Source organism: Rissa tridactyla, chromosome 7 (genome assembly GCF_028500815.1).
Source record: "Rissa tridactyla isolate bRisTri1 chromosome 7, bRisTri1.patW.cur.20221130, whole genome shotgun sequence".
NCBI lineage: Eukaryota > Metazoa > Chordata > Aves > Charadriiformes > Laridae > Rissa > Rissa tridactyla.
In genome coordinates, this window is record NC_071472.1 from 7,755,967 (window position 1) to 7,773,608 (window position 17,642).

Here is a 17,642-nt window from a genome sequence, read left to right on the forward strand (position 1 = left end):
CAGTGAGTTCCTTTGTGTGCAGAGTTCATTATACTACCAATTGTGCTCATATATTATCAAGACAGTATAAATGAAACCAAGCAAGTCTGAGCATTTATGGTTTGGGATTACTTTTGAATCGGAGAAGGGGAAGAAAAAAAAAAAGGTATGCCCAGTAAAGCAACTGTAATATTGAATAATTATTTACTTTAATTTTCTTAATTTGCAAGTGAGCAATAATTTAGTTATAATTACAAGAAGACCAATGCTTAAATTCTATCGTTTTCTATTTTGGCACATCCTAAATTGGGAAGTAATTACCTTCCAAAGGAGACATTGGGTGAATGTAAAAGAGCTGCCTCTGCCTTAGGCATGTTGGCACTTTGTGCTCAACTCCTTATCATTACCTAACATGTTGGGTACCTTTTTCTAGGGGGTGGGGGAGGGTGGACGTGGGTTTTTTGTTGTTGCTGTTTTCGGGGTTTTTTTTTGGGTTTTTTTGGTTTTTTTGGGGTTTTTTTTTGTTTGTTTTGGGTTTGTTTTTTTTTTTTTATTTTAGAAGGTGGGTATGTATTTTAAAGATTGAGCAAGCTAGCTCTGAAACACCCCCCTAGTTTTTTTTAAGGCATTATTTCAAAGACTGAGAGTTATAAATGCAGTTAAGTTCTCAATTCCGGTGCTTTTTATTTCACAAATACCTGGTTGCCAGCTGGGACAAGATGCACTGAAACGCCATAAGAGGAAGGCCTTATGGAATTGAGGGACACAAGATAGACAAGTGCTACCTCTCTCAAAAAGACTTCTAGCTTTAAAGATATTCCCTATGTATTGGTTGATCTAAGATGTTTATCTAAACATCCTGGATCCTTTATTTAAAGCAAGAGCTGTACAATGATTTGCCAACTTAAGTGCGTAGAGTCTTCTGCCTTTAGGAGGCATTACGAAACATGGACAGAGACAGGCTTACTTCATTAATTTTGCAGTTCTATTCCAGGTTAAAAACCAAAGATTTTCAGCAGATACAATAGATCTTCAATCCAGAATGCAGGAGTATTAAAGTGAAAACATAATTGTCATTTTTACTTATTCAGTTCCACCCTTGCTCCAAAAGTTTTATAAAAAAATTCTAGATCTTATCAAAAGTAAAATAAAGAAAAAAGAACAATGACTTCTGTTGAATAAAGATCAGGAAAAGTTCAAAGTTAGTTGTCATTCTCACTTAAGTTTCACAAAACCTCTAACAAGAAAGTCCAGAAATAAGATTATATCTTCCACTGAATAGTAAAGTCAGTTTCCAAAGAAGAGTTGAACTGAGGCAAGACAACTGCTCTTATGCTGATCTGCATAGCTATTCAGGCAAGAAAGGCAAAGCATTTGCTGGAGTGCATGTGTTTGATGAAGCCTCGAAAGCACTGTATCCTCTGGGACCAATTCCTTCTCCAACTCAAAGATATCTGATCTATTTGCTAAAAAACAAAGGTAGTGTCTATGCAATGATGTCCTGGAAGCAAACTGCATTTCCCTAAATATTCTTTATCTACACAGTACATTTAAAAGCACAATGACAGATAGCAAACCTCTTGATAACATTTTTCTGGACAGTTTATCACTGGATTTTTCTTTTTCCGCTTCATCTTTTGCGGGCTTTTCTTCTTTTTCAAAAGATTGTGACAACTGGATCTGAATTTTCTCCTGTCAAAAGTAAAAATCAGTCATCACAGAAATTTTTTAAAACAATACCTGCAGGAGAACTGTTTTGTACTATATTACCTGCAAAATAAAGAAGTAAGACAGAAAATAATTGCCTTCATATTCTTTCTGATCCCGCATGTACGTTATGTGACCATGGAATTAAATTATTAATCAGCAAATAAAAAAATATAGAGAAGAGAGGTGGTGGAAGCCCCATCCCTGGAAGTTTTTAAGGCCTGGCTGGATGGGGCTCTGAGCAACCTGATCTAGTGGGAGGTGTCCCTGCCCAGGGCAGGGGGGGTTGGAACTAGATGATCTTTAAGGTCCCTTCCAACCCTAACAATTCTATGATATAGAAATACCATATACATTTTAGAATTTACACATACTTCCAGGCCGTGAATGCTATTTCAAAATTAATCCAAAGTATCTTAGTTGATGCATATAAGAAAATATTCCAGTTTTTCAGATGTATAAATTTTATACAGTTTCTAAGTAATGCATCATCCACAATGCTTCCCCCTCTGCCTTCTTCACAGTTCTTCACTGTAAAAGCCTGTTTCCAGCTTCAATTTGGTCTATACCAAGAAAAAAAAAAAAACAAACAAATGTTTCAATCTAAGACAGATTTGCATTCCCAGATACACAAAAGAGGGAAATATTTACACTGCAATATATCAAGGCAAAATTTGCAAACCTTACTGTCACCAATGCTTATATTCTTAACTTCCTGTGTATTTTGATAGAGTAGCTTTGTGTGCAATAATCTCGAAATCCATGTTTTTATACAAGTTGGTGAAGTATCATAAAACCTGTTTCCCAAATACAGCAAAAGAGCTTCCCTTTGAAATCAGTGACATAAACATAGGAAGTAGGGGGAAATGGAGACACCATGTGTCTGAATACCACTCTTGGAGTCAGACTCCTGTAAGAGCAAGACTCCCCCATTACCTTTTGTCTTGAACTACTTCAAATGTCAATTTTGTTCCCCCAGATGTCAACAACTAAGTTGATGCTGTAACACCCGCCCCACCTGAGAATATCTGATGCGTCCCAACCCAAAGAACCCCTCATCCATTCTTACCTATCATTCTGTCCTGCACCTAATCCTTCCCTATAAAAGCTCTCACTCTTCCTTCAAACCCATTCTTACCCATATCCAGGCACCTGCTCTAAGCTTCATTAACGTGTGTGATTCCACTGACTAGATCTCACTCGTGTAAGCTGGCCAGAGTTAAATATAGTCAGGATTCACCAAGGCTAAAGACTCTTTCATACGCAAATACAGACTTGCAGAACCTGCAGTAATGTTCCTCCCTGCCCTTGCACTGCACTCTCTCCCTTGGTCCTGTTAGAGTTGAGCAATGCAAACTCTATACTAATGGTTAAAAACTAGTTTCAATATGCATTTTTGGAGTAACAACTTTTTCAAATAAGAAAAAAAAATTAGCTCATAGTTTTATCAGTTCTCTCTTTCATTATGATTTTTTTCCCCACAATACATGTTCTAATTAAACTGATTAATTCATATACACCCTGCAAAATAGCATTGCAAGTGTGAAGACTTCTCATCTTTTATTAGATTATCCATACCCAAGTCTGATAAAACCCATTACCAATCACTAATAATGAACTCCTACATATTATTCTTTCCTAGTCTTGAGAATTCACTTGGCTATAAACTTTAAAGAGTCCAAAACAAATCTTTGCATTCCTTACCTCATAAACCTGAATATAATTCGAAAAGAACAATTTTTTTGTCACTGCACTGCACCTACTGTTCACCTAGTAGCTACATAACAGTTACTTGAAAGAAACATGGTTTATGTCTTACTAAGAAATTATTTCTGACTTGGGTACACCAATATGTTATTCTCCGTTTTACAATAATACTCTACAAAACTATCAGTAAATTGAGGAAGTTTTCATAGTCTGATTTTCCTTCACTGGAAACCTGATTGACTGCACACTCTGAACTCATCCAAAGCAAAAGCACACAGCAATAGTTTAGTCAAAGGATTTCAGCAAGTAATCATTTTCATACTTCTTTCCCCAACAAGAGCTAAAAAAGGAACAACCATCTGAACAGCCAGTTCTTCCACTACCACCAATTTACTTCAAAGTGTGATACAACGGAACTGTGTACCAAAGGGCACTTTCTTGTGATTTCACGCTACAAAAACTGTAGCATCTAATTAAATATGACCTACTTGACTGGAAAACAGCTGAAAAATCTTTTAATTTCTATTCCCTAAAATTCTTTCAATCCCACCATGTTTGTAGCGGATCTCTGCTGGCATGCTGATTGAACAGACTCCTTGCTGTAACTCAAATCACCTATCTGAAGTCCCCAGTGTAGCAGAAGAAATTGTCACCAAATCATGATTAAACAGGAAAAAGCCAAACAAAAAGCAAAATTCCCCAAACCATCAAACCCTGATAAATTCCTCCATCTTAGAAAACTTGAAAAAAGGTAAGAGTCAGGAAACATTACAGAATATTACTCAAGAGCCTACATCCTGGGGTCCTGGCTTTTCACCAGCAATCTCTAAATCCAACAATAACCTGAAATTACACAAGTCAGTATAAACTGACATTACAGACTCTGGTTTTCTCCCCCCACCTTTGGGCTGTTTTATTTTACTGAAGAAGAAAAAGTTTGATCTTTTTAAGGTTTATATTCTTGTTACCCATAATAACAACTCTCATCCATATGAAAACAGCCCTTCCTTAAAAAGAGTTGAAATAGATCATCCTTTGCTAGTGTTTGTACTTCATACTAGAGCACACAGAATCAGAGCAACCCTAGTACCAAATATTTAGACAAAGGATGGCAAGAGAATAAAGAGTTAGTGCATTTACGAAGAAAATAGATCAAATAAATCAGTTACGTTCTTCCTCTTGCAATAAATTGGTAAGCTTGTACTTTAATACCACCTTTTAGTGAAGGGTTGCCGAGTGCTTTTTAGCAATTAAGGCTTAAAAAATTGTGAGCTCTTACCTAGGTTTTGCAGTAAGGAACACTCTTCTTTTTTTCATGCAGCAATTGCTCAAGAATTTATATGAACAAGAGTATCAGAAAATAAACTGATCTGCTTGAGAATTTGTCTGGTCTGTCAACTCTTTCACTATAACCTCCTGAGGAGAAGGCAGCAGTGACTTACACCGGCACGTGCCTAGCAGTTTTACCTTGCAAAGAGCTGCTGGACACACTGGTGTGGAAGGGGTGACTGATGAACAATCACACACAAGACTACAGTTATCCCAAAATTCACACCAGTTCCTAGCTGAGTAAGTATATTTTTCATCCAGTCAAGGCTAACACATTCTAATCATTAAAAATTGTGATTTTTCAAGTATTATCAGACACATTATCCTAATTTTTTTTTCTTTCTAACTCTTAAAATCCATTTAAAGTATGAACACAAAACTGCAAGGCGTTTTTCAGTTGTTCTCATGCTGCCAGCTAGGGCTGTGCAAGACAGTCTCCCACTTCACCGTGCCACTGGACTTCCCTCCCACACATCCCAAACACAATTAGTGCATATACATGCTTCAAAAGTGTGGGGCTTGAGGGAGCCAGCAGTTGATCAGTGCTTACAGAAGAACTCTTCCATGCCAGCCCCAAAGATTCTTTGTGAAAGAAAGCAAAATGGGTGAAGAAATTGCCTGTATCAGTTGTTACAGAGGGTCATGGAAGACCTGTGCCCCATAGGATGTACCCTCCAGCATCAGAACTTGTAACAAATTCCTACTTCTAGCTCTTGTCTTCAACATGCATTTCTCCACTCTACAGGGAAAAATTAAATTTGTTCTTTCAGTCATTTGCATAGTTATTGGGATCCATAAGCCATTTTTTCTAGATTAGTGTTTCTAAAGAAAACTCTCAGCTAGATCTAATTTTATTTCTTAATATACAATCTGGTTTATGGTATTCCTTTCATACAAACTCGGATTATCACAGAATTAAATTCACTCTGTAGAACTGGCCTTCACATCTCTTCTACTACTGCGATACTTGCTTTCAAGAACCTTGCAGTACGTAGCTGAGGATAGATTCCCAGAGACATAGTAACAAATGCCATCTGCCGAGAACACTTACTCTAAATGTCTGATTTTAAACCATTAAATACATGTTATTGTATAGTGCTGGAGGTTTTTAAAATCCTAATGTCTAATGTTTGGAATATACTGTGGATGAACAACCCACCAAATTAGGATTATCTCTTCCTGTAAGTAGATATAGTTAGAACAAGTTAAACCCTACTGCTTCAGACTAAACAACTGAACCTAAACTAGATCTCACAGTCAGTTTTGTTAATCTTATGCAAAACATTACAATACGGTTGTAAATCATTGTAAATATCATTAACTTTTCTGTTGTCTTTTAATCTCTTACTCTGCAGCCTGTAAATCCAAGATTTAGATTTTCATCAAATTAGCAGGGCCAGTTTCAAAATTTCTCCAGTCAACTCTTCAAATAACTGGTATATTAGTGAAGGAGTACAAAAAAAACCTTATTTTCTCAGTTTTCCCAAGGAAAAAACCAACCAAACAAAAACCCAGCAATGTAGATCTAACCACCAACTATCTTACAAATTTTTAATTAGCATGACAAACACCTACATGAGCTCTCAACCTGCCTCCCTCCCCAAAACTGAGTTACCGCTCCCCCAGCAAAAGCCCCTCACACCCCGCTATTCTGCTGGTTCCTTCTCCTTAGGGAAAGTGACACTTTTCAGAAAAAGATAGTTTAGAAGCTTTTCAAATAACAGCAAAGTCAACATGCTTTATGAGTAAGTCACTAAGGATCATTTCAATTTTGTTAGGAGCGAAAAATGAGCAGCAAGAAAAGCATTTTGATGCCCCTCATACATTCATAGAACTAAAACCATAATAGTATTTTGCTCTAAAAATACAGACTGGTATGAAGGTAAAGTCAGGAAAGCTAGATTATTTTTTTTAATTCTCTAAAGTATTTATGCATATTTTGTCCAGCATTTAGGAACTGCTTTAAGTGTGTTACATCATCTTAATAGATTAGTCTTCAGACGTACCTCTGGCATGTGTTAATAGAATTATTAGCAATTATGACTAACATGCGGGAATTCAGCTAAAACACCAGAACTTACAACTGTTTAATTTTTCTAAATATAAAAGCCGATAAATTATGCTGCATATTCATCATCATTTTTCTGTCTTACTGATGGCGGACAGCACTTAAGCAGTTTAAAACTGCCTCAAGTGCACTGTAACACTAAAAAGTTAAAGCAACTAACAAAACCCTTCTTCCTGTTCCCCAGATATCAACCATTAGCAAATTCTTCATCTCATACTACCACCTCTATTAAAGCTGTATTAATAAAAATTTAAAATCATACTGTGTCTGCATAGTACCCAAAAGATTTTCTTTTCAACAGTAAGTTACTTCAAATTGTTTCAGAAACTTCAGTAACGTGATTTTTACCTGGAGGTCCCGTGATATTTCAGCTGTGGGAGGTGGTGGATATTCTTCACATACAGCAAGGCTCCGAACTAACTTTAACTTTGTGTTTGACTAAAGGAAAGTATGTAAAATTAAAAAACTATGGCTTATAAAAAATAATATAAATATACCATAAGCCGTTCTTTTTCCATTCATTTTATCTAAAACAAAATGGCTGAAAACTGCATTTTTAATATTTTCAACAGAATAAATGATTTCCTTTAGGAAGAAAATACCCAAGCAATTGCAGCTTTTGAAGGCACTGTCAGCACAATAGAGCACATCTAATGAAAAGTAAATAAAATCTTTGGGAACGTGTTTCTCTCCATAACAATAAAAAGCCACCAAAATATAAAGGCAAACCACAAAAGCAGACAACTAGGCAAGACAAATATCCAACAGAATAAAACAAAGCTTCAATGCCAAAAAATAAAACTAAAGGTACTTTTCACAAAGTAACAAAGCTTCATCAAGCATGAAGGGCTTCCTTAGCATGCCAGCACACAAGTGTACTGTACCTTCGACCTTTTTGCTGTCTGTCCAAAAGACTGCACTGGCCGCTGAATGATAGGCACAACAGAAAAGGTTTATATTAAACTTAATAGTACAATTTTATTAATGCAAAAGTCTGTAGAAAAGAAAGCTTTAACAGTTATTACTGACATGATGGTCAAATCGGTGAAAGGAACAGCAGGTGCTTTTGGCTGAAGGATTATATGTTCTCCCATTTTCATTGTGCTTGTCCTTGATTTCTCCTCTTCGTTTATCAACAATAGATATTACAGGACTTTAACAGGAAGCAAGCATTAGTCTTGTTCAGTAAGATCCAAGCAGTTTACTCTCTCAGCCAGCTCCTACATTTTTAAATTCTCATGTCCTAATTTCCTTGGCAACATAACATGCTTTTTATAAGTTTTCTTCCTATTCCTGAAACCTACCTGGAAAAATGGTATGTTCCCCCTCTACCAGGGAAACAGATGATGACCTATCATAAGCATGTTAAAACAAATGCTTTTTTTTCTTTCATCTTAGGAGCTATGAAAAAGGGACTTTAAAACAGGCTACTGGTCTTTTTTTCCCCCGCTTTAATTTAGTAACTTACTATGCATTAATATGCTCTTTCTCCTCACAGATCCCTTCTTTTATTACTATTTTTTCTCTTAAAAGAAAGCTTTACCAGAATTTTGCTACAGTATGCATGATTGAAAGGTACATTTGAATCAACAAAAGCGTTGAACAATTTCTTAACTGTATAGTTAAAGCTAACTCAACCCTCTGTGACAGTTACACAGGAACAGAAGCACTTAGAGTGGCATAACATAACTGAAGTACTGGTTTTGCTGTAGAACTAGAACTGATTAACAGACAAGCCTTAACAGAATTGGTTTTACTGAGCACAGGCCTAATATTTGTAAGGAAAAAGTAACATTGGTAATATAATGTCAAATGTTGTTTAATGGACAATATTTCCTCCTTTACGAAAGGGGTATCCTTTCAGAAGGAAACCAAATAAAAATTCTGTTTGAAAACTATATGAAGACAGCCCTCCCTGCCTGAGGCTCACAGGAGCAGATGTTTATCAAGTGCCTTAATTTCTTAGCAGGACATACATGTTGCTAAAAAGAACACCTAACCTAAAGTAAAAGGTTCTACCAGGCCAAGGCAGAAGAACCACTATCTCTCATTTCCTCAAGTCCCAAATGTCTTTTTCGGATGTTGTGCCAGCTTAGCTGAAGAGCAGCAGAAGGGGAGCTCATTTAAACTCCCCTATATAACAGGATTTTAAATAGCAGCACTGAAAACTAACTGAACTCATCATCAGTTTTTTTAAAGGAAGCTTGCAGAGCTTTTGAGCAGCATAAACAGTTCAAGTGTTCTCATACCTGGAACAATACAGAGACTTTGAGTTTTACTGTCACCTGCAAAATATTTTTTTCTTTCGATCAGCTATGCTGAAAGCATACATTGCACGTTGAAAGCTGGCACTCTGCATAGCCCTGGCAAAGTTTCTATTATACCAAGCTGCTACACTTTCAAGAACTGGATGATTTCCCAGCCTCATATCAATTACTCCAGCATCAGTTATCTTAGATGGGTTCAAATCAAGTAGTGTAAACTTAAAATCAATTCAGCGCTGCCAATGGAGTCCTCAGTTCACTCTCAAAACAACAGGCAAAAGAATCTACACTTGGGCAACTTTTGCAAAATTTTGGAAGCTTTGAAGACAGTATGTAACTCAAAAGAGTATACAGAAGCAAACACCCCAGATCCACCATGGGAGGCGGGGGGGGGGGAGGTGTGTAGATGACACAAGTTTGGTGGTACATTCCTTCAAGTGTTTTAGGTGTGTTGTATCTCATTTTCCATCTTGCTTGGAGAATTAGAGTTCTGTTTCCAGGCTGGAAAGCCAACCTAACTGACACTTTCAATTATGCTGCCTTTAAAGATTTTTTTTTTTTTTTTTTTAAATAGTTGTTTGCAACCTATGGGGAATAAGTTAATCAAAGCACTATAGGATATTCAGGGTAGTAAACTAAGGTATTTGGATACCATGGTACTCAATTTCATGAGCACTTTATAATTTTTGGGGACCAACACACCATTGGGAAGAGCTAGGGGGCCACTGTAGGAGGGAGATTCTCCCTTGACTGAAATGACTCAAACCTCAAAGTTACATGAGATAAGTATCATCCCACCCATCATATTAAGACTTGTTATCTAGAAAGAACTGCCTTGTAAAACAATCCAGGTGTAGATTTCTTGCTTTTCTGCATGACTTCAAGGATGTCAAAACCTGAAATACAAGCCCCCACATCCAGCTGTAACTGTGAGGGATAAGCACCACACACTTGACAGCTAAATACCAGAACGAATCTGGTCTGGCTGGACTGCAGGGACAGCTAACGTGAGAAAAGGCCTATGATATAAGGTCTGTGCCTGGAAATACAAACCCGGGAGTCCCGCGATATCAACAGTAACTGCACTCACAAAACTTGAAGATAACTACATTTCCACCGGAATTCCAGGACGACGGGTAGTCAATGCATGTTGTAGCTGTTAATGCACATTTTCTCTTTTTTCAGGTCTCTGTGTTTTAGTAGGAGCAAAACTTAGTAAATGCAGAAAATTAGGACAGAACTAAAATACAGAGATGCTTTATGTTCCCCATTTGTGAAAAACAATTTATAGCTACTTTAGAATACGTAATCTTAGTGAGTGCAAATTGAGCAATTTATTTGCAGCTCTCCAACACTTTCACCGACCTGAAAAAACACTATGTTAATGAAAGCAAGATTAAAAATAAATTTATGTCCCATTTAAAGTCATTATGGGTATGATTTCAAGACAGTGTTTAAAAGCAAATATTCGAAACAATTGCATAATGAAAATAAGTAGGTTTTTTTGTCTTAAAAAAAAAAAAACAACAAAAACTTTTAAGACCAATCACTATGCTTCCACACTTCCAACTACAAAATAAAAAGGGAATTTGAATTTAGGTAGAGTTTACCAGACACGTATCATCATATATATCCAGGCTTTCAGTAGGAGTATTTGCCTGGTTTATTTTTTCCTAATTAGCTCCACAGATCATATATATTAAATACAAAGTAAAGCTCTGGAGCTGTTACACGCCTTCCTCTATCATCACTATGCTATCTAAACGAGTTGGATAAAAACGGGTCAGGCACAAGATGGCAAACTTAGAAGTGTGAAAGTTTTTGTAATAAAGTACTATATATATTTCTGAAGCACCATTTGGACATTTCAGAGGACAGGCATGACATGACAGACCTGAACAAAGAGCGTTCTAAGGACATTCAGTTTTTCACCTTTCTTCTAAATTAGGTCTCAATTTTATATCCAGTTAAGGACTACAGTCCTAACAACCGCAGATAGCTTTGTAATACTGAAGGAAAGAACAGCGTGGTCTATGGTTACTTGCTGTCCTGTATATAGTGAGTAGTGACAGCAATTTTCCATGACACAGTCGAGGATGACTGATGGAAAAATAGTTTCAATGTTCGACACAGAGGCATTTTCAACGGTTCAAAAGTAACTAAACGGAATCTGCTCAGTCATTTATCTATTAAAAAGTATTAAGTCACATATTTTGGAGACAAAGACAGGTAAAACCTGACAAGACCAAAACAGCTGGCGAGGACACAAAGAAAGGCTTCATAGAACTCAAGCTGTGGAACAGACAGAGAAAAAGGTCTGTGCTAGTATGGAGGGAAGAAACTTGTAGAGAGAGATGTGTCTAGTTGCTAAGTAAAAAAATTCATCTAATTCCTCCAAAGGACAGGGATATCTGCTTAATTAGCATAAATCCAAAGCAGAATTATACTCAATATAACATTTGCCTTGTCCCTATCATTTGACAGACGCATACAACTCCTGTATTCATGTACCAGCCTCCATCCTTCCACAAGGCTTTTTTTGTTGGTGGTACATGGGTTTTACTCTCCACAGCCTGCAAGTGCTTTTTCTGATATGTAGTGATATGCAGCTTGCTTTCTCTCAGTCTGTTACTGCCTTGGAAATCATCGTCCCATCAAGGATATCTACTTATTAATTGTTATTTTTCAGTGCAGAGGTGACAGTATTTAAGACTAACATTCTTCTTCCCCCCATTCCCTTCACACATGGATTGTAGAATAAATAAATATATATACATAAACCAACGTGAATTGTTGTGGAGATCTTAAATATTGTTTTGGTTCTTTGTAAAAAAAGTCTTCCTAATAGTGAATAAAAGGCACTATCCTGCAAGATAAATCCAGGTGGTTTATTTAATTTTTGTCACTATTTCCTAACACATTAACTTTGTAACAGCAGTCATTACAGTGGATGAAGTATTATTACCTGTCCCACCACCCAGTGACAAAGGCAAAAAACTCCAGACCCTGTATTCTAGCTAATTCAGAATTAGTATGTTGTCTCCCACCTGTTAACCTTATCCAGATCAGGTGGCAACAGTGACTGGTGAACCAAAACCTTTTTGATCACAGAAACAACCATAGTGCTGACATTACTTCCGTAAAAGTACTTTTCATATGAGTGCCTCCTATTTCCAGTCTCATTTAAATGTTACTTGATGGTCATTTCAAAATATGACAATTTAAAAATCTTCCCTAATAACCTCTATATCAATTATACTACTCTCGCATTGCTTAAAGAAATTGGGAGTGCTAGCCATGTACTCTAATAAGATATTTTTCTAATGCACAATGTACCTCCAACAGTGTATGCAGCAGCAAATAGGTTACTAATGCACAATATCTCAAAATAATCTGGAATTTAGAGACACAGTTACATTTCAAAATATTATTACCGGTTTCTGGAACTGCTAAGATCCCGAAACATACCTGAACGCAAACCATGATAGGTTTAGACAGAGGAAGGATAACAGCCTGTTTCTTACTTGGCCGTAAAGAAGTTAGAAATCAAGTGATAACTGTACTCAGGAATATTACTGTATTTTGCCAATAGGTGTGAAACCTATTAAGCAATTAGCTACTAGCTAAGAAAGCCAAACCCAAACTCCATACAACTCCCGCCCCCCAACCCATCCTCTGATATACTCAATTAGTAAACAAAAGAACACAACAAATTCCAATAAGATGCTGATAATCTTCTCTAGCATTTCTCAGCAAATCCTTTGCTCTTTTTCCCACCACTACAGACTTAACTTGCACTCAATGAAAAGTAGTACATCCAGTGAAATTTCTCTACGCAAATTATTTAATCATCCATTAGTTAAAAACTTGCTGACTACTCTACTGTTCCCAGAGGTTTTGTTTGCTATGGACAGGCCAAAATTTTTGGTTTGTATTTTAGCATAAGACATGCTTTCAATGAAAAAGCCTCAAATATATGACATATATTTGCACTAGCAGCTACCACAGTACAAATGACATTAACATTTACTGACTTCAATTGGTGCAAAGGGCTTACATTAACAAGGTTCCACTTTGTAAACAACTGTCTTCCTACCACTCTGGAAAGCAACATCCTCAGCCTACAAACTCAGTTTTTAATTACACTGCTCATGCAACAGCAATGTTCTGATTCTGATGGAGACTCCTGGACACAACACTCACATCACCACTAAATGAAGACCACAGTAAAGCTGTCTCCATCAAACAGCCTTCATTACACAGTTGTTCAGTTCATCCTGCATACGCCAGAAAATTATTTCAACCACCAGCTATTATTCCTGTTCAAGAACAAAAACAAGCAGCCAAGCCCCTTGCCAAACCCCCCAGCCATTGACAGCCCCGGCCAATTCATTTCTCTAGACTAGGGCTGACTATACAGCAACACTTGTTTGCAGGAAGGCAGATTTGCCACTTGGTCTCACAGAAGTTTCCATGCCAAAATTTGTTGAATGAGAAAACGTAAATGAGATTTTTCCCAAGTTACTAAACTGTATGAAAATAAACAAGCCTTAAATTAATTTTTAAGGCTCACTACTGGGATATTCCTTTGATTAAAGAAAACACCAGCTCAGCTGTAACATCTACCAGCTTTTCAGTAGCAGTTACTTCTCATAGGCTATAGAAATATTTCATTTTAAGGATTTATTTTTTTCATAAAATTATCACTGATGCCATCCTTAATAAAGCCAGCAGATATTAAAGTGTAAAAACCATGTTGTTATTACAGTGGTCTACAAGATTTATTTGGAAACAATTTAACATAGCAGATAGGGCTTACTTCACTCAGTGGAATATTGAGTTGTTAGTCTTGAGCAAAACTACTCCCAAAAGAACTCAGTTCTCAATAACAAGAATCTAATAAGCTACTGCCCTGTTTTTGCAACCCACAAGAGAATACTGCTATAGCCCATATCCCAATTAGGATTTTTATCAGAAAATTGTTTATTATTAACCCACAGGCAAAAAATTCCTATAGAAAATGAGCTTTTGTCAAACACAAACTTTCATGTTTTCTCTTAGAAATTTGCTCCATTTTCTAGGTTATATAGAAAATTTCAGCTGCTTTCCTTAACTCCTCACCTCATCTAAGACACGTACAGTCTTCAATGCCTAAGTGGGCAGCCTCAGCCCAGAGTTAGCTAGTTTGTCCCATGTGAAAGAGACCCATCTTTCAGGACTCTTGAGCATAAACACTAACTGCACAATTAAACCTCAGGAGTATTAAATCTGCTTCCATAAATCCGTTCTTATTGGTGCATTCTCCTTTAACACAAGATATTTCCATACTATTTTCCCCTCTCTCTTTCTCACTTGAAATCTGATGCCACAATTTCTGTATTTATTACATCTCCCACCTTGCAAAGGCCACTCATTTATATGCATCAGCTCCTCAGTGTATGCATGAGGACTGCCTAAGCTTTCCTACCTAATAAAACATGTACCAAAATTGTCAAGTGGTGAAGGTACGGGGAGTACTGTCTAGTAGCCAAGATGGGATGATAGCTCACCAGCTCACTCCGCCATTGACGTAGGGAGGAAAAGGCTGGACCTTCTGCTGGTGGCTAGGGCAGGACCCAGACCTACTGGCCTCAGGAGCTCTGCTGATTTGATTCCTCTGACACCTGGGGATTTGGATTACCTACATCCGATTACTTTAGCCTCATACTGTACAGCTCTGCTGTAAAAGTTACACTTGAGCCACCTGTAAGCTGCACATAGCCCAAGAGCCCTAGATTGGTCACCTCTACTCAGGGCAGACACACTGAGCTGTGCTAGTGTTTTGGTCACAAAAGCAACGCTCAACATTTTAGCATTTTTAATTAAACAACATTATTACTATATAGTGTATTCTTAACACAGCCCAGTCTCTGAAAATCTGTCAGGATCCAGCAACAGCAAAAGACAGTTTGAGTGATGAGTTTTTCTCTTGTTCTGCTACAATGAAAAACAACTCAATTTCACTTGTGCACTCAGGAAAACACAAAGATGGACAAATTGTACGGTTCCCATCAAAATCATTCATCTACTTCAAACAATTAAAAATGGCCGACTCTCACATTTACGTGAATATAAACAGAAAAGTGGGGCAAAGGAGGAGAGAGGAAGCAATAACCATCCTACTTGCTTTGCTAACACTGGTCAAGTTTTCCCTGACTTGTACCAAAGAAACAGGTAAGAGGACCATGAGAAAGGGAGAACGCATACAGATTCATAACATGATATACTAGTGAAAAAATTCTTACCGGCATATTGTTTTTGCTATCAGGACAATTTTCATCCTTTTCCACTTGAATCTGCTCCTGACTTCCTGATTTTGTAAGGTTTTCAACTGGGTCTGTATCTTTAAATTCAGCTTCTGAACCCTTCATTGCATCAGTTTCATCTTTTACAGTAAGAATATCAGACATCCTCATTAGAAAAGGTTATTTTAAAGTTCTATAAGCAATATGGAACCTTTAGGAAAGAAAAAGTGGATCATTGAGTAATTTTAAATGAATTTTAAAAATTACATACCTAAACAGCTACCCAGAATAAACATGATTTTGCTGCAAAAAGGATTCCCCCTCCTGTTACGATATTTTTTCCTGTATTGGAGCGAGAGAATCATCATTTTCTTTTTCACCACTTTTATCAAGAGACTTATAATAACAGACATTTATACAAATGAGAACTAAGAGCTACACTATAGGATAATGCTTGCACATTTGCCCTTCTGTACTTTGAAATAATCACCTGCGCATTCAGATACTCCAAATCAAACTAGTTTCTCCAACAGAAACAAGGGAAGCTCTTCTCATTTGAAAGGACAATTACATATAGATTTATTTTAAAGGGGCTGAAAGTAAATATATGAATCATAACACAACAAGTGTGCAAACATTCATAAATTTCATTAAAACTTTTAAGTTTCTGAGTGCCCAGGTAACAACTGGACAAGTTCTGAATGCAGGAACTATCCTACCTTCTAAATGTAGCAAAACTAGTCTTAATAAAATCAAGCACTGTCTCAAAAGCAATAAAAAAAGGCAGAAAGACAGCTTTGTTAATTAGGATAATAACAACAATTATAGGTAATTATGATTTATAATAATAATTTTAAATACTACATAAAGATAACTCTAATGATTAAAGCTAACAGAACCACCCCAATTTTCCCTAAGAAATAAGAAATACAACCTTTTGTCATTAATCAGCTACAGTACAAGATGCAAAACCAAATATTTTCCATTTCTTAGAAGAACCAAATAAGATCTGAATGCTTAAAATCCTTCACAGAAAACAAATAACAATCAAATAACATTATGGAAAAATCTAAGTATCTGATTTAGTACCTGATATGTCCTACAGCTTGGGGATTGTGGTCTCCCACAAAAATAAAATAAAACAACCCAGAATTCCTTTTCACAGTTGTCAACCAAGATGTCAGTTGTAATGAACCATCTGGAATCTGGCAGGAGGAGTCCCATGTCCTTATCCCCAGTGTAGAGTCCTGGACAGAACTATGTTGTCTTGAATCAGCAAGAACATCCCTTTTGAATGCCTAAAAATCAACAAAGGAAATACATGATACTTTTATTTGGAGTGGGAGGGGACAGGGAACATGATGACCGCCAAGAACTTAAATATTCATTTCAAGAAAAAAAAAAACCACCACAGAAGAAATCAGCATTTGTCCTATCTATTCATTCTACTTGCTTTATCTAGCAGTAATAACATTTTTCATTAGACTTCCAAGATATTTCCGTATTACAGAATTAACAAGTAGTCATGATAAACATTTGTTAGCATTCCTAGTGAAACTCTGTTTCTATACAGAAGCAGGTATCTTCCCAAAAACACAGTTTTGAGACAAGCAGCCCAGCAGGTATGGAGGAGTAATAGGCCATGAAATCTCAAATCCCTGTTAGCATAACAGCATTTTTCTCTTTGTCATAATTAATAATCTACAAGCACAATACATAATCCATATTTTAGGCAGCTTGAATTACAGAAGACAATTTTCAACAAAGTTAATTGCCCCTGAATGAGGATTTACAAATTTCTACAAAACCGACAATGTTCCATCTTCCCTCATTTTCAGTTTTGCTTTTCTGAGAAATAAGGACTATCACCACCCACAAGGAAGGATGCATTTGAAGTAGAAGGCAACAACAGATTATCTAACAGCAAACAAAATGTAACCTCTAAATATATCAAAAAAATCCTAAAGCAAAGAACACAACTCTTTTTCAAAACACACAAAAGATACACTGAAATAAAATAGCTGAAAAGGCTCTCTGTATTGCATTCCCCAAACGCTTTTCTCATGACTAGTCAGAGGCTTATTAAAAACAGTACAAGTGATAATAAACATCAAGAACACCTTCTTGTCACCTCAGTTGAGCCACATGATAATTAGAATTGTTTCAGGAACACAAACAAACGTGAAAAACATCAGAATTGTTTGAAGTGACATTAGGAAACAAATGAGATTTATTTCATGGTTGTAAACACGATTTTAATCAATGTAGGTGAAGAACCTCCACTAAACTGTTCTTTTTCAAAAT

At 36.6% G+C, this 17,642-nt stretch overlaps 1 protein-coding gene across 15 annotated transcripts in view; it reads right to left on the minus strand.

The window, feature by feature from the left end:
- R3HDM1 (R3H domain containing 1) overlaps positions 1-17,642 on the minus strand; it is an 85,028-nt gene that overhangs the window by 37,573 nt on the left and 29,813 nt on the right. For 12 of the 15 annotated variants that reach the window (XR_008467595.1, XM_054207898.1, XM_054207899.1 and 9 more), the window contains 5 exons: positions 16,428-16,636; positions 15,339-15,549; positions 7,675-7,716; positions 7,139-7,228; positions 1,557-1,671 (listed from right to left, as the gene is read on the minus strand). Coding sequence is in view for 14 of the 15 variants with exons in the window: in XM_054207898.1 (XP_054063873.1) it covers positions 1,557-1,671; positions 7,139-7,228; positions 7,675-7,716; positions 15,339-15,509 (418 nt within the window). In the remaining variant the exon portion in view is untranslated. The remainder of the gene's footprint in view (positions 1-1,556; positions 1,672-7,138; positions 7,229-7,674; positions 7,717-15,338; positions 15,550-16,427; positions 16,637-17,642) is intronic. The other 3 variants (XM_054207904.1, XM_054207911.1, XM_054207901.1) reach the window with 2 other exon arrangements.